Source organism: Rhinolophus sinicus, linkage group LG16, assembly GCF_036562045.2.
Source record: "Rhinolophus sinicus isolate RSC01 linkage group LG16, ASM3656204v1, whole genome shotgun sequence".
In the NCBI taxonomy this organism is placed as follows: Eukaryota; Metazoa; Chordata; class Mammalia; order Chiroptera; family Rhinolophidae; genus Rhinolophus; species Rhinolophus sinicus.
In genome coordinates this window covers 20,764,286-20,785,548 of record NC_133765.1, presented here as the reverse complement: position 1 = coordinate 20,785,548, position 21,263 = coordinate 20,764,286, and the positions used below count along the sequence as shown (strand labels likewise).

The window sequence follows — 21,263 nt, the reverse complement described above, 5'->3', positions numbered from 1 at the left end:
GGGGCCATTGACTGATTGGACCAAAGGGGACAGGGAGGTGGTTCCAATGGGGCCTCCAGGGGCAGGGCCCACAGCTGGGGCCACAGCAAAGCCAGAGGGTCATCCCCTCCCCCATAAATACGCATACATATCTGTGCACACATGCCCATGCCACTCCCAGCCCAAGGTCTGCACACTGGCCCTCCCCTCCCCCCCGGCCCCGGCTTCTGCCAACCAGCTCCTGACCGCCTCTCCCTTGCCAGCTCACAACCTTGGCACATACAGGTGTCTACACACTCTTGACCTGCGTCCATCTTCACGTAGACTTGCAAACACTTGTACTCATGGATAACAGATACGTATATGCACACACATGCTGTTCTCACAAACACCTGCCCCTCACTCAGATCTGCACGCCTGCTCTGGGTCCTGGGTGAGCTCTACATACACATTAGGTCTAACCTACCTAACACAGCCATATGAACCGACAGGCCCTCACACAAGCCCCTGCAGACAGCCAGACAACTGTCCCTTCAATGCCCACTGGGCCATGAGACAGACCCTGGCTTCCTCTCTGCAGACTGAGGGGTGAGGGCTTGGGAAGGAGCCAGGACGGGAGCTCTACTTTGGGGGTCAAGGTCAGCTAGCAGGTCCCAGTTACAGGACAGGGGAGCCTACCCCAGACCTGGCCCAGCTCCTGCCTGCCGCCCCCGCCTCATGACCTTGGTCAACGCCCTCCTCTCTCAGCCTCAGTTTCCCCACCTTGGAGCCTCTCCTGGCACCAACACCGTGTGATTCTCCTCGAAGACCCAGACGCCTAGGGCTGACCTCACCTCACTGCCAGGTCTCTGGTTCTCAGTTCCCTGCTCTCAGTTCGAGGGTTGTGGGGGCGGGCTAAGAAGCAGAAAGAAAGGGCCCCACCCCCACCTTGGTCCTGGTGGTTGCGGACTTGGGTGGGGGACGAGAGATCCTCAGCAGGGGAAAGGGGAACCTGGGGCTAAGGGGAGCAGGAGCCCCGGCGGGCTTGGGGAGGCCCCGTAGGGGCCGGCGGCGGGAAGGGGCGGGCGAGGGGGGGGGCGGGGAGCGCGGAGGGGGCGGGCGGGGGAGGCGGGGAGCGCAGCCAGCGCGGCACAGAGCGAGCGAGCGAACGAGCCGGGGAGGCGGCGAGAGCCGGAGCGGCGGGCCAGGGGACCGCGCCGGCGAGCGGACAAGCGGGCGGCGAGCAGCGCTTAGCGCGCGGGGCACCAAGGAGCGGGCGCAGCGGACACAGCGCGCAGCGGCCAGAGCGGAGAGGCCCGAGTGGCGCCGCCCCCGCCTCCCCTGCGGGGCTCCGGCCGGGAGCCCGACGAGGGAGGGGGCGGCATGGACCCGCGGCCTGGGGCGCGGGGGCGCTAGGCCCCCGGACGGGTACCACCCGCCTCGCCGCCGGGCTGCCCTCCGCAGCCGCGCGCCCCACCCGCTCCAGCCGCCCCCCGGGCCGCCGCCGGCCCATGAGCACCGACCTCAAAGTTTGCGGCGGGCGGGCGGGCGCGGAGCCTCCAAGATGCCGTTCCACCCGGTGACGGCGGCGTTGATGTACCGGGGCATCTACACCGTGCCCAACCTGCTGTCGGAGCAGCGCCCCGTGGACATCCCTGAGGATGAACTAGAGGGTGAGTGCCCCGCCGAGACCCCCGCCCGCTGGCCCTACCTGTGCGCCCAGGTGAAGCGCGGGCTAGGGGCGCAGGGGGGTGCGGGGCTGTCCGCAGGTGCCTGCTGCCAGGTGGGCGCTCCAGCGAGCAGCAGCTGGTAGGCAGGCCAGACCAGCTCGCACCGCTGGGCGCCGCGGTGGGGGTCGCCAAGGCGGGGGCTGGCCCTGCCCCTGCCCGCCTGGTCCCTAGCGCTGCGGAAACTTGCTGGGTCCCGCAGCGGGGTCACGGGGCCGCGCAGTCCGCGGTGACGGTGCGGCAACGCGGCAGTTTGGGGTGGGGGTCCGAGGTGCGCCCCTGCGCCGACCGGCCGGAGCATCCGCGTCCTGATCCCCTCCGCGGCGCCCGCCAGCAGCTCTGCGCTCGCATTGACATTCCGCTCGTGTCGCTTTTAAAATCCAATCTGTTCGGGCAGCGGGAGAAGGGGAGAGGGCGACTGCCCTGCTCTTGCCGGCTGCGGGGCTGCCCCCCATCCCTTCTTGCGGCCTTAGCCCCTTCCTCACAGCCCTGCGGAGACCCCCAGCCCAGAGCGCCCGAAGGCGGCCCGGGAGGTGGTGGCGACAACAAGTGGCCAGATTCAGCGGCTTGGTCGTGGTAGCCAAGCCTGGAAAGGAAAGGCAGAGAGGCAGAGACCCAAACCTGCCCCCACCCCCAGTCCCTCTGCCTTTGCACACGAATGGGGACCTGGGGACCTTAGCAGTGGGCTAGGGAAAATCGGTTGGAGCAGAGGGCAGGGGCTGGTTGGAGCATTTTGGGGAACAGTGAGACCCCTGGGACCTGGGAGCCCTTTCCTTACTGGAATGGGGGCAGGAGCTCAGGCTTCCCTCCAGACCTCCTGAGGACCCATATGGAGTGGAGTTGGGGGCTCTGGGCTGGTGGGAGTCTTGGCCCCCTGGGATCTGTTTGTCTGCTGTTGGGTGAGAGGCTGAGATCACCCAGAAGCTGGGCCTCTTTTCTGGTATCGCTGGTCCAGGAGCCTCTGAGATCTGGGGCTCATCAGGGCCTGGGGGGGATGCAGCTGAGACACCAGTGCAGTCAGGGATGATGGTGGGAGCACAGGGGAAGGCGTGGAGAGAGGTCCTTCCTTATACCCAAGCTCTGGAGGGGGCAGTTCTTGGGGGAGTCAGACGGGGTTAGGGGGAACATTAAGAGGGAGAAGACAGCTAATCCCTCCCCACTGCGACATAGGCTAGGAGCTACCTGCTCCTCACCAAATCCCCCCAAAAGCTCCCAGAGGCCTGGAGAGCCATGGAGATGGGGTCTGGAGTTTGATGTGGGCAGAACAGATGGATGGGTGCTACCGCCGGCTCTCTGGCCTTGAACTCCAAAATCCAAACCCCTGCTCTGTCTGGGCCGAAGCCCAGGAACCAGAGCCTCATCCAGGACCTGGGAAGAAAAAAGGGTGTATGATGGAGTTAAGAGGGCAGAGGATGAGGCATAGGCTCTCCTCCCTAATGCTGTTCCTTCTGCCCTACGCCACCCCAAATCTCCTGCCAGTATCCCATTCCATAGTGTCATTCATTCCTTCCTCCTGGCCACTCAGGCAGGGGTTAACATTGTCCCCCAGACCACAGGCAGCATCTACCTCATTCCCTCCTTTTGCTCCCAGCACCCCACCATGACCCTGGCAGCCCTGCTTCTGGCCTAACTGGGTCCCACCTCTTCCCATCCCCCAGCCCTGAAATGCAGACCCGAGGAAGGGGAGAAGCTGAGAGGATTCAGGATACAGGGGTGAGTGGGGCACAGGGTGGGCAGTGCAGGGGCAAGGAGGCTGCAGGCTCCCCTTGGGCTGCCCAGCAGACACACTGGCAGGAGCCCAGGAGCGTTAGTCACCAGCCACACTAAATGCATTCCCTGTTTCTCTCCCGTCCCCTTCTCCTGGGCCCTGAGGAGCAGAGGGGCCTGGCACATGGGGCATCTGAAGGGCAGGGCCTTCCTTGGGGTGGGCAGGTGGGGGTCATGGAGCAAGCAGATGCCTCAGTGGCCCAGGCCCATCTCCTGGCCCGCAGACAGCTACAGAGGAGGGCAAAAAGTCCTCCGTGACTGATCTCCTTGGCTGCAGGCACCCTGAAAGCCCTCCTTCTAGACCAAGTCTCTGCAGGCCCCAATGAACCCTGAATGCCAGGGCTGCTTGGACAGAGTGACCATTCCTGGCACAGATATCCCCTCGCCCCCTCCATCTCCCCAGTGCCCCATTAGTGCTTCAGCCCCAGAGAAGTCTGGGTAACACCCAGGCCCTTTGCTGGGAGGATGCCCATCAGTGGGGGAGCCACATGTGCCGAGAAGAGGGAGCCTGGCAGCTTGGGATGAAATGCTGCAGACAATACGTGCCTGACGCAGAAATCCAGGGGGCGGTTAGTCCGAGGGGGAGGAGGACCAGGAAGGGAGGTGGAGAGCTTGGGGTTAAGGTGAGGGCTTCCCAGCCAGGCAGCACTGGGTTAGAGTATCTGCACCCTCATTTCGTGGAGTAACCTTGGGCAATCATTTGCCTCTCTTGCCTTGGTTTCTCCATCTGTAAAAGGGGGTTGGCATTGCCCCTCCCCAGGGCTGCTGGTGACCAAGGATTCAATGTAAGTTCTCAGTATGGGGCCTGGCACGCAGTGGGGGTTCAGAGACTCTATGCAGCAGCAGGGGAGGTCAAAGTGGGGGGCCTTGCAGGGGTAAGGGCCTGGAGTGTAGAGGGATCGGTAAAGGCTCATGAGGCAGGGACGCAGGGTGTGAAGGGGGCCTGGCCAGAAAGGCAGGCTGGGGGAGGGGCTGGGTGGAAGCGGCCTGAGGCAGCTGGGATCCTGTGCCTGGGAGGCAGTTGGTAGGGTAAACGTGGCTGTGCTTTGGGACCACCTGCTCCCCATGAGATGCTCTCCCAGATTCTCTCTGTACCTCCTCCCCAATATATAATACCCAGCAGAGACCCCCAGGCCTGCAGGAGCACTGAGACTGGCCCCAGGGGCATCGGTGATGTGAGCACCTGAGGGTGGGAATGGGGGCGGCCACAAACCCCAGTTTTGCCCTCTCTGGCCAGAGACGGAGGAAGAAGACAGCCAGACAGCCAGACAGCCACCAGCATATGGTTCTGGGGCTGGCACCTGGCCTGCTCAGTTGGCCACTGGAGCCTGCATTGAGAATGGCCAAATAGGGGCATTCAGGTTATGAGGGGCAGGAGAGCCCCACTTCCTGTCCCTCTTTCCTGCAAGCCCAGCGAGCTGCCTCTGTGCAGGCCAGAAACTCAGGGAGGCTGAAGTGATGAGGGAAGGGACGGATGCCAGGAAGACACTGCCGAACCCCCGCAGGGACCTCCATCCCTGGTGCTCCCTGAGATAGTGCTGGCGTCCCTTGGGACCTGTTGGGGACCCAGGCCCTGACATAGCTCCACAGGCGAGGGAGGGGATTAGGGGTGTCAAGCTGGAGGTGGCAGGTGGGGGACAGTGTCGGCCTGGAAATCCTGAAGCCCTGCCAGCCCTTTCTTGGGCCAGGCGTCCCCATGCCAAGATGGAGCACGGCAGGCTTCCCCCGGCCTCATGGGGCGGGAATACAGCAAGGCTTTCGGGGAAATGCACCCAGCTGGGATGTGCTGATGGCAGCAGTGGCAGCAGGGAAGTCATGACACCCATCCTCCTCAGGGAGCCGCCAGCGGGGTCCAGTCCTCAGGGATGGGGGCAGAAGTCACATTCCCATTTCACAGACAGGCATTTGAGGCTCAGAGAGGGAACTGCCTTGTCCAGGTCATTCAGCTGCTGAGCGGCAGAGCCAGACTCCAAGCCCAGGCCCCGAGGTCCTGGCTGGCACCAGCCAACAGGAAGGCCAGTCTGGTGTCCAGAGCTCACCCTGTCCCTTCTTTCCTTCCGGCTCTGCTTTTGTGCTGTTCTGATTTACAGTGTCCTGCTCTGAGCCAAGCCCATCGCCGCCAAGCACTTACATGCTTGATTCTCGTATTTAGTCATCCCCGCAGGTCCATTGTACAGGTGAGCAAACACCAGCCCAGGGTCATCTAACCAGGATGTAGGAGAGCTGGGATTTGAACCTGAGTCTGTGTGACGTAGAGCTGACTCTCTTGCCAAGAAGGTGGTCCCTGAATTTGGCCCCAGGAGTCAGCTGGGGCTGGAGCAGGGCTCTTGGGACAGTCAAAGGCACAGAGGCGGGCTGAGGTGCGATCTGCGTGTGCTGGGGAAGGTGGCTGAAGGGACACGTGGAGGTGGACACAGCAGTCTTTGGATTTATCTAGTGGTCTTGAGAGGTTAGTACTGCTGAGAAATGGTCATGGCGCCCATGGGCTACCTCCGGGCCTGTCGCCTGCCCACAGACCCCAAGATTCACTTGTTCTTTGGTTGGGTCCAGCCCAGTGCGTTTCCTTGGAGCTTCCAGAAGGGGTCAGGGCGTTCAATTGAAGCAGCCCTGGGCTCTGGGAGCCACACTTGGCCCCTACCAGGGTGAGAGGGGCCAGCACCCACGGCAGCCCCACTGGGGGTCCTGTCATCCCACCTTGAGATCTCTGAGTGATGACCTCAGAGCAAGTGATGCACGAACTTCTGCTCAGATCCTTTCTCTGTGTGTGCCAGGTGGATGGGTTCCCCAACTCAGTCATTCGTTTAACCATTTCTATAGCAAATGTTTACGCTTGAATGACAGGCACTGTTCCAGGTAACGGGGACACAGCCATGAACAAGACTGACCTGGTCCCTGCTCTCATGGCACTTGTAGTTCACAGTCCAGTGTCATCAGTGCAAGGATAGGGGAAGCCCAGGATAGGGGGTCTGTGGGAGCCCAGAGGAAGACCAGAGTCAGCCTGGGGCGCAGAGAGTACCAGGGAGGCGATGAGTCCATGCTGGGAGCTGGGGGTGGATCAGTGTGCAGTCGTGAAGGAAGGACATTCCAGGCAACGGAGCCGCATGTTCAAAGGCCTGGAGCTGGAGCCACCCTGGTGCCCACAGGACTGAAAGGGCTCCTAGGGCTGGAGTTAGCACACCCGAGGTGGGCAGAGCCTGTGGCTGGGTCAGGAAGGCAGTAGTGCCAGCCAGAGACCTGTGTGTGTGGGGGGGTGGCAGCGGTGTGCCTGGTTGCATGGCCAGTGCCTTCATCTCTACCAGAAACTCTGGGGTGACTGGAAGCCCCTCAGCAGCCTCTATAACTGTCAGGCCTCTGCTTACACACCTCTGGGGATGGGGAGCTCACCACTCCTCAGTGGCTCAGGAAAACTCTAAGTGGGGTTTTTTCTGAAGTTCTCAGATTTCAGAAGCCCCTGGGCCTGGTCCAGATGGCCCATCCCAGGTCCTCTCCTACAGATTCTCAGGTCCTGCCTGGGGTGGGCAGAGGAAAGGTCCATAATGAGAGGGTCTGAGGGCAACTTAGGAGTGGCCCGCTGTCTCTTTCTTGGCCTGAGTATCAGCTAGTCTAACCCCTAAGCTTTGAGTGCAGATACCAGGTGGGAAGCACCTGAAGAAGTTTGGGGCCTCAGCTCAAGCCATCTTGCTGTGTGGCCTGGGACACATGGCCACCTACTCTGGGCTACAATGGGACCAACAAGACCAGGGAATGGTTCCAAGGTGCAGGATCCCACAATCAGTTTCAGGGGTTCACAGACCCCTAAGGCCAGGCCCAGGCCAGCCTAACTCCTACACTCACCAGAAATAGCCCTCATCCTACACTGACCCTGGGCTGGCCACCTAGCCTCTCTGGGCCTCATTTTCCAGGTCTGCAGCGTGGGCACATCTCATCTGTCTCTACTTCCATGAGGTCCCCTCTGCCTGCTGAAGTCTCGTTCAGAGAAACAGCTCAGGCAAAGGCCAGGAGGCTGGCAGGTGAACTGAACAAGGAGACCCCAGGGAGCTGGAGCAGAGGGTTTGAGTGAATTCAGATTCACTCTCTCTCAAAGGAAAGCGCTCCTTAGGGTCCTTCATGGGCTAACAATGAAGGGACAGCAGGCAGAGAAACAGAGGGACAGCACATGTGAGCTGGGAGAGGTTAGAACCCTCAATAGTTCCTGGATGTCCCTGGTGAAACCCTTCTTATCCTGACATCATGACTGTCCACTTTCCTGTTGGGTAAGTCTGAGGCTGGCCCAAGGTCATTCATTGGGTTGCTGGTTCCCAGGCTCCCCACCCGTGTCACCCACATCTTCAGGCCTGTCTCCCCCTCCATATAATGGGACGGAGGGAGCAACCCCCACATCTGAGCCAGCCGGGTTTGCTGGGGCCCTTCCGTCAGGCCTCCGTCTTCCCCCAAACCTTGGGCTCCCAAAGCAGTCTGTGCTAAGCTGTCAGCCCATTAGCCTGGGCAGGGCTGCCTCACGTGGCTGCCATTAGACTGTTGGCCAGTGTTAACAAGCTGAGAGCTGAGATGGGGGAGGAAGCGAGGGATGGGGACCAGGGAGAGTGGGGTTGGGAGTGTGGGGTGGGCAGAGAAGCCTTTGGCAACTCACAGAGGCCACCGGCTGCCTGGTGTCCTCCCCTGCACAGTGGGACCCATGGTCCTCACCACAGGGTCATTGTGAGTAATCCTGGAGAGGCCGCGGGAGCTCAGAGACAGAGACCCTAGGGATGGTCCAATCACTGCCGCATGCCTGGGCACACCTCTGCTGTCCGCTCTGCCCTGAGCTCTCAGATGCAGCCCTATGGCAGACTCTTGGGCCATCTGCCAGTTGTTTCTGACCAGACGTGCAGGCTCTAGTGGATTCTCAATGCTGGGCTCAGGCTGTGAGTTCGGTGATCCTGGGGGTCTGGGAAGCAGGGTGTTGGGAACAGGAGTGAAGTCCCAACCTGCACGTCTTCCCCCACAGAGATCCGAGAGGCTTTCAAAGTCTTTGACCGCGACGGCAATGGCTTCATCTCCAAGCAGGAGCTGGGTACAGCCATGCGCTCCCTGGGCTACATGCCCAACGAGGTGGAGCTGGAAGTTATCATCCAGCGGCTAGACATGGATGGTGAGTGTTGCCCCCTGCTTGTTTCCTCATCTTTCATCGGGTGGGGGGGCCAGGTCTGGGGCCTTAGCCACTGAGGCTGAGCCCACTGGGGACCTCTCCTCCCCCAATCCCAGCCATCCCCAAGCCCACACCAGTTTGCAGCCAGGTCTGGCCCAGTTTCTCAACCTGGAGAATCGAGGCCAGCGTGTGACAGCCTGAGCCACAGACTTTGCCCCTCTTGCTCTGTATTCTGAGAAAATTTTAAAGTACAAAAAGTAGAAAGAAGGATATACTAACTATCCCAGGTCTTACCACCCAAAATTAAAAAAAACAGTGTTGTATTTGCTGCCTGGCATTTTATTAGGGAAAAACTCCCAAGAAAGACCAGTGATGCCCAGTCCCTGCCTCTCAGCCCTGTTCCTGTCTCCTCTCCACCCAGGGAGCAGGTGGCAGCCTGGACAGGTCGTCTCCCCTCCTGAGCTGTTTCCTGTCTGTGCAGTAGGGACTTTAGGCCCCACACCTGCTCTGAGACGGCAGCAGAATGCTGGGAAGCCATGGAGGGTTCTGAGGGAAATGTGCGGGTCCCCCACATGCTCAGTGCCCACCTGCTGCACCCCACCCCACCTGTCAGTGGGGCCTCACCACACTTGGCAGTGTCAGTGTCAGCCTAGAGCATGGCACATGCCTGGTGCCCCGGCAATTCACTCAAAGCTCAGAGAGGGAGGGGACATGCCTGAGGTTACACGGTGGCCCAAGATGGGCCAGGACCCTGCCCAGTTGCAGATCGACCCTGCTGATTGGACCTGTGCCCACTCTAGGTGATGGCCAAGTGGACTTTGAGGAGTTTGTCACCCTCCTGGGACCCAAGCTCTCCACCTCAGGGATCCCAGAGAGGTTCCTCGGCACTGACTTTGACACCGTCTTCTGGAAGGTATGTCATGGTTTGTTGGGCCCCAGGGCTGTGTACACTGGAGAGCCGTACTGGGGCGAGTGAATAGCCAGGCCCAGTCTGTAAAGGGGGGATGACCCACTGGACGTCTTGTCTCTCAGAGGGCCATGGGCTCGCTGGGGGAGGCTGGTGTTGGCCAAGCTTTCGAGGAATGGAGCGAGTGGTTTCTGGAAGCCTGTCGCTGGCTTGAGTAGCTGCAGGTGCAGGGCGAGGACTGTGCCGGTGGGGGTGGCCAGAGCACTGTGTCTCCCCCAACCCAAGTGCGACATGCAAAAGCTGACGGTGGACGAGTTGAAGCGGCTGCTCTACGACACCTTCTGTGAGCACCTGTCCATGAAGGACATCGAGAACATTATCATGACCGAGGAGGAGAGCCACCTGGGCACGGCTGAGGAGTGCCCCGTGGACGTGGAGAGTGAGTGACTGATCCCTGGGACCCCCCGGGAGGGCCAACTGCTTGAGCAGGGGAGGAACCAGGGGTTTGCAGAGGGGGCCTGGGCCCTCCTTGCCTGCCCCAAGCCTAGGGTCCCTGTGCGCCCCGGGGGACAGCCCATGTGCAGAAGTGCAGGCGGCTCCTGATTCCAGCGCTCCGCTGTCCCCTTCTGTCTCTCTCTGGTGCTCCCTGGTGGGCGGCCACAGCCTGCTCCAACCAGCAGATCCGCCAGACGTGCGTGCGCAAGAGTCTGATTTGCGCCTTTGCCATCGCCTTCATCATTAGCGTCATGCTCATCGCGGCCAACCAGGTGCTGCGCAGCGGCATGAAATAGGCGCCACCTGGGCACTTCGTCAGGCACCCGCTGTGTGTGGGGCCCCCTCCACACCCACCACTGCCTGCAGTCCTCTCCCTCAGCCAGCTCCTGGGGCTGTCACCACCGCGTGTACTTCAGGGCCTGGACGTCCAGCGGCCCCACCCCACCTGCCCCATTGGCCTTGCATGGAGCTGTGCCCTGGCTACGGAGGACCCGGTGGTGGCTCTGACTGCCCCAGCCCCACCTGCACCCTGCCAGTGCCCACCCTGGTCTGTATGTAGCACTAATTCTTTCCGCTGTCTGGGGGCTCCTGGGAAATTAAGGAGGAATTTGTACAGGGTCCAGTAGCTACTGTGATTCCTTAGGCAGGAAGGAGTAACCTGTGCTCAGGGCCACACAGCCAGCCCGGCCCTTTCCTTGAGGTTTGGGCTGTGGGCAGGGTGGTAAAGGGCATGAGGCTGGGGTCCCCTGGGCACTACTCTCTGGCATGGCCTAAGAAAGCCCCTGGCCTTCTGCTGGGTCCCATCCTCTGACCCTCCTTAGACTCAAATCCAGCCCTCCTCTACATAACCACTAGGGCTAGAGAACCAGCCCATTTCACAGATGAGGAGCTTGAGGCTCCAAGTGCCCCCAGATTTGGCCTCAGTTCCCCCATCATAGGATTTTCAGGAAGGGCAGAAGCTCATGGTGGATGGGGCAACTGAGGTGGCCCTGCAGTCCCCTCATCCTCTGGGCCCCACCCCATCAGAGGCCCAGTGGCCTGAGGGCCACACCACCCACTACCACCCCAGCATAGCCTCTAGAACTCAAGTACATTTGAAGGATGCAAAGCTGGGGCCTGGAGACTTCAAATCTCCTGAGCAGCCTATGTGATCTTCCCACTGCCCAAGGGCCTCTTCCAGGGCAAAAGCCTTGGAGGAGCTCGTGTCCATCCCAGGAAGCTCAGCCAGGCCACTCTCTCAAGCCCAGAGCCTGTCCTCCTGGGTCCCCCCACATCTCTCTGTACCATCTAGGCAGGAGACCCAGCTCCCATCCCTGTCCCAGTTGTGCCATCTCACGCTTGGGCACCAGCTCAGCATGAGCAGACGTGGGGGCTGCGATGGCAGACCAAGTCCTTGAGCTCCTCTCCCCAGAGCTGGAGCCACTTCTCACCTGGATGATGGTCACAGCCACCCTTTGCTGATCCCCAAGGGAGAAGGGCAGCAAGCAGCGTCGCCCTGGAGAAGACCTCATCTTATTCCAGTTCTGCCGGTCCTCTGACCGGGGCCAGAGCATAGAGCTGAGGGCGCCCAGCAAGGGGGAAACGCAGCCATACCACCATAGTGACAGACTTGCTTTATAAACATCCAGAAGGAAGTTTTCTCCCTGGTCTTATCAAGATGTCCAATGAGGGAGGGAGGGTGGAGCTGACTGGCAACAGAGCCAGGACCAGGGCTGAACCTGGTGGAGGAACTCTTGGGCCTCAGAAAGGCCAGGCCAGGCTGAACTGATAGTTTCAGAGGTTCCATGGGGCACAGCAGGAGGAGGCCTCAGCGTCCCCAGTAAAGGCCTTACTTTACTGTGGCTGATGTGGGAGCTGACCAGGTCGGGGTCAGGTGGGGACGAGAGGCTCAGCCCCACTGGACGCTGGGTTGCAGGGACCACCCCCCAGGTGGGGGTGCTCGCAGAGATGGAGGCAGCTCCTGGACTGGTGGCCAGCCCACAGGGTACTGGAAGACAGTGGCTCTGATTGGTTCGGCCCTAGAGAGAAGAAGGGCAGAGAATTAGAGTGAGGCCCAGCCCAGGCCCAGGCTGGGGTACTCCTCCAGTTCACCCTCCCTGCCACCCAGCTGTAGGGAGGGTCAGCAACCTTTCTTGAAGACAGAGCCTCAACAACATGCAGACCCTTTGAGCCAGCAACCTCACCTCTAGGAATGAGCCCAAGGAAATAGCGGGGTTGTGGGCAGAGATTGAGCTACAAGAAATAGAAATAACCTAAGTGTCCATCTGTGGGGGATTGATTAATTATATATGCACGTCCACAACAGGGAATGCTATGCAGCCTGTGTAAAAATTAAGGCAGACTTATATGCACTGATGAGGAAAGATGTCATGATGTACTGTGTGAGTACGGAGAAAAAGCAGCTTATAAAATAATGTATATAGCATGATACTATTTTTGTTTAAAGATATATAACATATAAAAATGCATAAAAAAAACCCTGGAAGACACAGCAAAACGTTAACAGTGGTTCTATTTTGAGTGGTGCAATTATGGGTGATTTTTTACTTCTTTATACTTTTCAAAAAGATTTATAAGTACGCAAGTCTTTGAAATCCGAAAAAAACATTGTCTACATTTTTTTTAAAAGCCTCATTTTTCATGCTACTCACTCTCCTTCCCCTTAAGGTCCACCAGCCCAGGGCCTATATGAAGTGGGTGCCCAGCCTGGGGCCGCCCTGTCCTAAGGGAGCTGAGGTGCAGAGACAGCTTCTCCCCACCAACTGCTCCCCATTCCACTCCTTCTGGACTTGACCCCGACTCAGGCCATGCAAACCCCATTTTATAGATGAGGTGTATGGACTCAGTCACATGCCCAAGTGACATAATCTGGGTACAGGAGATGAGGGGCTGCAGTGCAATCTACACACGGGCTCCAGAAACACACAGCCCCCACCCCGCTTCAGTTCCCACTGCACCCACGCCCACCCCACGCCCAGGCCCAGCTTTCAGTGAAGGTGAGGCCCTGGCAACTCCTGGCAGGCTCAGGGGTCCCACGGCCAGCCCTCTGTGAGAGGTTTGGAAAGGCCTCAGGCCTCTGAGATGGAGCTGAGCTGGGGGGCTGGAGGCAGGAGTCCCCCGAGTTTGCCTCCCTGAACCTACCCAGTCTGCTCCTCTCAGGGCCCGACTGGATACAGAGAGCCTATTTGAGGACTCAGGCAGCCCCAGGCACAGCCTCTGGGGCCTCCTGTTGCGAGAGGACAGGGAAATCCCTGCTCGGCTGCTTGCTGCCCGCTGGAAAGCGCAGAAAGCAGCTCCCAGCTGATTTATGGTGCTGGGGAGATTTCATAAACTCCACCAGCCACAGAGAAGTGTGGGAGTGGGGAAGCTCCACAGTTGCTGGAAGGGAGAGCCCTGGCTGTCAGTCAAGCCTGGGCTCCCCAGTGTCGGGGTGAGTACAATACTCCAGACTGTATGATCCTGGGGAGACCCTTCCCATGAGCCTCAGACCCTTCCTCTAGAAGATGGGGCACATTCCTGGGCATCTGGGACTCAGAGCCCCTGCACACCCGAGGCCTCTCTCTTGCCAGAAGGGCACCTCCATATGTGCTCACAGACACTGGCACATTCCCTGGGCCCCAGAAAGGCGGGGTCACATCCCTCTCGCCCCATACAGAGCAGACAGGGACACTGCGTTGCTCATGTGGCATGACTCTGCCTGTGGCTTCTCTCATGGCCTGTTTGCCCCCACACAGGACAGGAGCAGCAAGCAATCTTGTTTCTCCAGTCATGGTCCTGATGAGGAGGAAAGTCTTAGGGCGGCACCCGGGCTGCAAGGCAGCGCTGGCCCAGAGAAGGTTGCAAAGGGGGACATTAAAGGGATAAAATCACCATCTGAAGAGCCAACAGTGGAGAGCAGGGACAAGCACTGGCCTCACGGGGGGATTAGTCGCGGGGCTGAGGCAGCCTCACTCTCCCCCCACCTGCTGCTCTTGGCACCTCCCTCAGGGTCAGTGTGCTAAAGCGGATGGCACAGTGTGCCAGGCTGGGCACCCCTCCTTCTTACAGGAGGGGTGGCCTGGTCACCTCGACGGCTCTGTTCAGCCTGTGGGGTTAGAGCCGTCAGGTCTGGGTGGCCCCAGGCAGGCCAGTCAGCCACCTGCGCCCTTCCCAGGGGAGGAAACGGATACCCAGAGGGGAAGAGGGGCCACTAGACTGGCCCCCACAAGTGGCCCACAGCACTAATACCCAGGAAGTAGTTCTCCAGGCCAGAGACCCTGCTCCCCCGAATGTTCTCTCATGCAGTCCACATGTCCTGGGCCGGCACCCGGCCCAAATGACAACAATGAGAGCTCAGGGCCGTGAAGGGGAGGCCAGAGGGCTGGAAGAGATCTTAGTTAAGCTTGAAGGATGAGTTTGACTTTGCCAGGCAGCTGGGGCAGGCAGCTAGGCTGAGGAAATAACATGCACAAAGTGCCCCAAACTCTGAAACACCCACTACAGCTAAGAAGCCCCCCAGGGTCCAGTGGGACTGACACAGAGGCCAGATGGCAGAGGTGAGAAGGTGACCCCCACGGGCTGGGGAGGTGGCAGGGAAGTTCCACCTGAGACGGAGGCCGCCTAGGAGGGTTTAAGCAAGGGCCGGGCCAGGGTGTGTTTTAGAAGCTGGTTGGGGCTGTTGTGTGGACAAACTGGGGGAGCGGAGTGCAGGTGGGAAACTAGGACGGGCGGCTGTGGCCACTGAGGAGAGCCGGGCGGAGGAAGGAAGGGCAGAGTGACTGTCACCACAAGGGCTGCCTCCGGGTAGGAGACTTGGGGAACAGAGTGAGGCAGCCAGGGGATCGAATCTACCTTCTGCCACCCTGCAGCAGAGCCCAAAACTCTTGGGCTCGGGATATGGGTGTTGTTTTTCACATGACCAGCCTGTGGGAGAGGGCTGAGGAAGATGGAAGCAATGGCAAAAGCAGTACTAAATGTTCACCTCCCTCCCAACGACCCCTTTTCCTCAGGGCTGGACAGGCTTGCTCTTCCCAGAGAGTAATTCATTTTGGCTCTGAGCCCTCAGGAGGCAGGTGGATGGCGGGCGGGCAGAGAACAAGTGGTTGCCAGGAACGTAGGTCCCCAAGAAGGGGCCAAGTTGGGTGGCCAGAGGGAGAGGGGCGTGGGGGAAAGGTGAAGATTCCCTAGGGCATAGGGTGCTCCCCAGTTGCAGGCTCTATTCCAGAAACAGCAGGGAGGTGAGTGGCCGGGGCAGCACGGCTTAGTGAGCGCAGAGTGCGGCTGGGACCCACAGGTGGCTGGTCCAAGGAGCAGTGTGGGGAGGAGCGGGAGAGCGGAGAAAACCCCAGAGCTCTCTGGGTGGCCTCCAACCGGCTGAAGAAGTCTGAGGTGCATGAGATGGACCCTGGGAGGACGATGGCCGGCCCCAAGGAGGGGCGCCCCCATGACCAGAACCACAACCACGTCAGACAGGACCGGGAGAAAAGGATGTCACACTCCAATATTTGAGTCATTTCTGTACTATATATATTTTCAAGGTGGGAGGGACAAAAACGGGGCACAGATTTAAAACAAGGTCAAAAAACAATGACAGTTCATTGTAAAATAGCTTAACAAACTCTCTTCACGGGCGCAGAGTAGGCAAGAAGCTTGGCCTTTCCCTTCTGGCGGGAACCTGAGGGAAGGCTTCACCCCCCAGACTGTCCATCCCGGCTCCTTGGCCCAGGCCAGGCCACTGTCCCATGAGGCCACACAGCAACATAATCAGGTCTGAAGCAAGGCAGCCCAGGGTGGGCCAACTTGTACAGTCACAGGCAGCTCACAAGCACATCCTCTAGCCCCTCTCTCCTCTAATACCTGGTAGAAGAGCCCAGGAGCCCTGCCTGAAGTGGAGGACCTGGGAGAGCACGTAGCACATTCTTGAGGGCCCCTGACCCAGGGTGCCCCCCATACAAGAAGTGAAGGGTGCCTTGTCCACTTCTGAACACCCTGAGTGCTGGGTCCAGGCAGCAGACCCCCTCCTCAAGGAGGCAGTGGGACAAAGACAACAGGCCAGTTTTCACAACCCTGTTAAATCCCAGCTCTCTTCCTAGCCATGTGCCCTTGGGCAAGTCACACCCTCTTTGAACCTCATTTCCCTTTCAGCAGGGTCAGGTAACTCTGCCCACCTGGCAGGACCCTAGAAGGGGACACAGCAATGACTGGTACACTGGGGCTAGATAACCACATCCGGCTCCTCCCCCGGTAATGGAGTTGGTGACGTGGAGTCAAGTTGCCTGGGCCTCCCCTTCAGCCAGCACAGACTCCCGTAAGGGAGGAGTCACTAGGCAGGGGGATGAGGCCTAGGAATCGAACCTTAAATGCGTGCCCCTCAGCCTCTGGCCAGCACCTGGATACCCACGAGCCCCCCATGTAGTCTCCCTTGGGGAGCTCTGCTGGGGAGCAAGGAGTCTCTGTCTGGTGCCTGGGCAGTTCCTGGAAACTGTTCAGCCTCAGGGCAGGGCAGGCTGGCTGGGGTCTTGCTCCCAGAGGGCACGAGAGGAGGGAACCCATGGGGCCTGTACCTGCTGCTTGGGGCTGAGCTCAGTCGCTTGGCTCTCTTCTCCAGCCAGTCCTCCAGATGGCCCTCGGGGAGCTCAGGGATGTCTAGTGGCCACTCCCTGGCCCGCCTCTCCTCTGTGGGGATAGGGAGACAGAGGCAAGTGAGGGGCACGTTCACCCCCGCCTGAATCCCCCTACAACACAGCTGGGACCTTCCTGGGAGGGCCTGTTCCCACCATGCCGCCCTCTCCCCAGGCCTGCCCCCTGGGCTTCACTCTGCTTCCCCATCAAATGGAGATAAAGCACTGGCTGCCTCCCAGGCTTTTTGGAGCTGGACACAGAAGAATGCTTGTAGAGAGCTTGGTCCTCAGGAGGGGTCCAAATCTGGGGTACAGGGAGGCAGTGTAGGCTGCACAAGAGGGCAGAGCAGGATTTGAATCCTGGCTCTGCCACTTGCCAGGTCTCTGACCCTGAGCAGGGGAAGAAGCCTCAGCTTTTCTGATTTTTCTTCCCATAAAATGTCCTAGAAAAACCTTTGCTTATTGAACTAAAACCGAGCAACGGATGGAGTTCAAACAAGCTAGGTGTGAGATGGGGTCAGAGTCTCGTTGGAAGGGGGCAGTTGGGATATGGCCTGGGGCCCAAGGAAAACAAACGTGGACCAGGGCTTACTCTGGGTCAGGCCCTGGGCTAGCACTGCACAGGCATCATCTCGCTTCATCTTCAAAAGTGGTCACGTTGGACAGGTCATAACACTGCTGTGTGGCAAGGTCATGGGGATGTGGCAGAGCTGACTGTCTGAGCTGCCAGCTGAGGGCACGCCTCTGCTCCCAGCCCCCTCGGGCCTCTGCCATCCCTGTCTGCACTACATGCCATCGCCAGCTCCGGGCCCATTGGCCGACACTCTCCCCACCACACACCAACCGTTCCTGAGAGTCAGGCTGGTGAAGAGCTGGACAGAGGGACGAGTGAGAGCAGCCAGCACCCGGGACCTGCTAGGGCTCACATGAAACCCTTCTGCCTGACTGCTAGCCTCAATTTCTCCATCTGTTCAATGCGGGGCTGCATGAGAAGACCAATAAAGACCATTTAAGTGGGAACTGCCTTGTTCTCTAATTGGAGAAGTGAACGTGAACTTCCCAAAGGCAGACATGCCAGATTCCAGGGGAAGGTGAACTTGCTTTTCCCTGGAATCCCAGGGCAGGCAAGGTGCTCTCTTCATATCCTTGTCCCCAGAGCACAGTAGGGGGTCTGCCTGATGCCAGGGGCTCAATATATATTGCCGGATTGAGGGAGGGGGGCAGCACAATGTGAGTGAATGCCAGGCTAGCAGCAGGGGCCAGGTGGGGCTGGGGTGCACCCTCCGGATTTCTGGGCAGGAGCCCATGCATGTCACTATGTCACTTTAAACTCAGCAGGGGACTCAGATGGGCGTTCCCCTGCTCCTTCTCCACTCAGGCCTGGGGCGGTATGGAGGCAGTTTCTGACACCCACCCCATCACCCTGGGCAGCCAGCCCTCAGCCTGTCCCACAGGGTGGCCATGAAAGACGAGGTGAGGAGGCTCAGTGCAGCTTCCCCAGCCTCCGACCCTGCACACACTCCCACAGTCCCCCCCACCCTAGCCCAGGGTCCCCACCAAAACGCACCCTCCACCTGGATACTCAACTCCTGCAGGTCTCGCTCTGACATGTGGGAAAATCTGCAGTTGGGGCCAAAGTCACACTGGCCTGCAATGGGAAGACAGAGTTACTTGCCCGTCTGGAAGGGCTCCCACCATGGGCTAAGGGGCACCCTGAGGAGGGGGTCAGTGGAGTCTTAGAGGCAGGGCTTTAGGGACTAGAGTAGCAAACCCCTCCCTGGAGAAAAACTTAATTCTCTCTGGCGCCGCCCACATGAGCAGCCCGAGCAACCTGTCTGGCCCATCGTGGCCTGCTCACAACCCTTCCCTGGCTGGAGACCAAACCCAACTGAAGCCTTTCGTGACGGGGTTACACGGCCGCTGCAGGCTCGACTCCTGTCACCAACCCCCACCCCCGGCCGCAGCCCCCATTCCCCGGCCTCAGCAAGCTACCAGTGGGTCTTCGAAAGGGTCATGCTTCCTCTCCCCACGTGCTGTGCCCTCTGCCTGGTGGCTCGTCTGCTCACTTGGCTTACAGTGCTCCCCAAAAAGGCTTTCATGGCAGTTTTGTACCATTCACGGGGGTATCAAAGTCCAGGGTGACTTTCTGAATCTCAACCGAGGAAACTAAAATGTGTCTCAAAATAACGGGAGACTAAAGGTGTCCTAAGCCAGTGTAACCCACCAGTGGTGTGTTCACATCAAGGCATGGTGCTTGGGGAAACCCCTGATCTGCAGGCCTGCTGCCCATTCGAGGGGCAGCACCAACTCCCAGGGGACTTTGCCTTTGTTGCTAGGAAGCTTAGGGGCAAACCCTTAGAAAGTACATAGGACCTCAAGGTGAGCATGGAGGAGACTAATTCTCCGAGCTTTGTCTTATTTTTCCCACCCTTATTTTCATCTGCCTTTGGTTTCTTCCCTTACTGAGGTTTTACCTCTTTGAACTACGTGCATCTTTATTAGTTGGGTATTGAGCAGTCAAACAACCTCCAGCATCCCTGGTTCTAATTCTGAACCTTCTTGCCATCGTCAGACCTGTTACTGTCTCCAGCCCTGCCTGCTGGGAGGGAGGGTGCAGCGGAGGTCGGCTTCCAGGCTAACTTAGTCAGCCAGTCTGTGACACCCAGCACTGTTTTGGATTCACTTGCAACCTCCCAGCGCTTCCTTGTTCTGGGGGAGCCGATAAAATTACATTCTATGTCTGAAGAGCTGAGGACCAGCCCCCGGAAGTCCTAAGGCACGAGCCCAGGAAGGCCCCAACTGCTCGGTCGGCTGATGCACCAAAGCCAGAAAGCGGGTTCAGGATAGTGGCCAAGGTTGGGGAGAGCCTCTGGAGTGGTCCAGGCAGGCTGGACTGGGCGTGCTGGTCCCTGGTGGGGGGTTGGGGTGTGTGTGTGTGTGTGTGTGCTGAACTGAGGAGAACACTTTACCTGTCAGGAGAAACTTCCTGCAGGGCCGTTTGTTCTGTTCATCTAGCAAGATGGCAGCTGCATCTGTAAGAGGAAAGAGGGGCTGGGTTCAGACTTGAGCTGCACACAGATACTTCCTGAGATCAGGAGAGGAAATCGCTCCCCATCCATAAAGGAGGGTAAGAGGGAACGGCTACAGAGAGGGACGCTGGGCAGAGGGATCCAAGCTTCAGGGGATCTCAACCCTCCCACCCACCCAGACCCAGTCAAAGGCAAGAACCAGCTTTTAGGTCAGAGGTTGTGAACTTCTCACAATGGAATCACCTAGAGAGTTTTTTGTTTTTTTTAATAATCCTGGTACCACAAGGCTTCTCTGCACTGTCTTTGTAACTTCCTATAACTCTATAATTATTTCAAAACAGAAAGCTGTAAAAAAAATTCCCGGTGCCCAGGAAGCTCACCAGTAAACCCCAGGGCCCAAGCATCGCTCCACAGCCAAGGTTGAGAAACGCTGCTGTCCGTTCCCCTCCTTATACCAGCTGCGGGCTCTCAGTGCAACACCAGCAGCGGCCTCAACAGGACTTGGCAACAACCTTTCTGGATACGAACCTTAACCCTGGTTTCCTCTGATTTTTTCTACCTTTATTCTCATCATATATTTATGGTGTAAATTTTGTGTGTTTCTTGATGGACAAGGAATTAATCAGTCAAAATCTGTAAATGAGTAAGACATGTGAGGAAGTCAGGGCCTGACTCAGAGGCCCTGAGTTCACCCTGGAGGAAGGAGAGGCCAGGCCTGGACTGGGCACTTTCCCCATTCATCTACTGCCTTTGCTACAGGCCACTGGGGTACAGGAAAGACCATGGGCTTCAGAGTGCATGGACACGTGACCACAGGCTAGCAGGTGAATTTCTCTAAGTCTCAGTTTCCACATGTGTAAAATGGGAGGAGAGTTGTCACCTGGTAAGGCTGCTGTGAAAACAGATAATGGCTGGAGAGCAATGGGTAGAGTAGGCCAGGGTTCCTAGAGGTGACGGCACATTAGAATTGCCAGGAAAGTGGGGCTGCGAGTGACCTCAGCAGCATGTTCCCAGGTGACGCGACCGTGCAACCAGGGCTGAGACCCTCTGTAGTGGAAACTCAAGAAATGGTAGCAGTTCTGCTTTCAATTCCTCCTCACAAACCCACTGTACAGTGCTAACATCCCCACTGTGCAGAGGGGAAAACAGGTTCAGGCAGGGGAGAGGGCATCCGGTCAGGAAATGGCACAGGGCCAGATCTGAACCCTCGTATGTGAGGTTAAGGCCCCCGCCCTTTCCTGTGTGGCTGCTGATTTCCTGGTGGCGAAGTGGCCAATTCCAATGGGGACTCCTCCCTTCCCCAGCGGAGCTGGTGGATGGGGTAGGAGTGGGCTGCTTGGATCAGGAGGTGGTTATCAGAGGACTCCCTCCAGGGGGGCCTGGCAGTATGCGTAGGGCCAGCACGGTGGGGAGGGGCTCGTCTGTCAGCACTGGGCTTGTCACATTCAGCCCCTCCAGCTGATGCCACAGATCTTCCCAGGGGAGGCGAGCTGGTGGAGGGCATGTAGACATCGCCCAGGGCCCCCCTGGGGGTAGGACAGCTGAGGCTGGCAGGGGGGCTGAGCATGAGTCCTACACTAGGGGCCCCTGGCTGGGAGGCTCAGCGTGGGAGAAAAGTTTCAGGCCGCCCAGCATCTGGCCCGTGGTTCTCAA

General features: G+C 58.9%; 2 protein-coding genes across 6 annotated transcripts in view; one reads left to right on the top strand and one right to left on the bottom strand.

The window, feature by feature from the left end:
* The first annotated feature begins 1,084 nt into the window (after positions 1 to 1,084).
* Positions 1,085 to 12,511, top strand: CABP7 (calcium binding protein 7). The gene is made up of 5 exons (XM_019743114.2): positions 1,085 to 1,631; positions 8,440 to 8,583; positions 9,381 to 9,493; positions 9,773 to 9,926; positions 10,151 to 12,511. The coding sequence occupies exons 1-5, from the start codon at positions 1,523 to 1,525 to the stop codon at positions 10,276 to 10,278; spliced, it is 648 nt and encodes a 215-aa protein (XP_019598673.1). The 5' UTR covers positions 1,085 to 1,522; the 3' UTR covers positions 10,279 to 12,511.
* The window catches only part of ZMAT5 (zinc finger matrin-type 5), a 24,416-nt gene continuing 14,733 nt past the window's right edge, over positions 11,581 to 21,263 (bottom strand). For all 5 annotated transcript variants that reach the window (XM_074321140.1, XM_019743108.2, XM_074321139.1 and 2 more), the window contains 4 exons: positions 19,551 to 19,613; positions 18,149 to 18,229; positions 16,525 to 16,636; positions 11,581 to 12,000 (listed from right to left, as the gene is read on the bottom strand). In XM_074321140.1, the coding sequence (XP_074177241.1) occupies positions 11,871 to 12,000; positions 16,525 to 16,636; positions 18,149 to 18,229; positions 19,551 to 19,613 (386 nt within the window). In that variant the 3' untranslated portion in view covers positions 11,581 to 11,870. The remainder of the gene's footprint in view (positions 12,001 to 16,524; positions 16,637 to 18,148; positions 18,230 to 19,550; positions 19,614 to 21,263) is intronic.

Bases quoted from the DNA above. Each gene is read 5' to 3' on its own strand.
- CABP7 (XM_019743114.2), top strand. From the start codon at position 1,523: ATGCCGTTCCACCCGGTGACGGCGGCGTTGATGTACCGGGGCATCTAC. The intron at 1,632-8,439 runs GTGAGTGCCCCG...CTTCCCCCACAG, and splicing joins CCCTGAGGATGAACTAGAGG to AGATCCGAGAGGCTTTCAAA. The intron at 9,927-10,150 runs GTGAGTGACTGA...GGGCGGCCACAG, and splicing joins GTGCCCCGTGGACGTGGAGA to CCTGCTCCAACCAGCAGATC.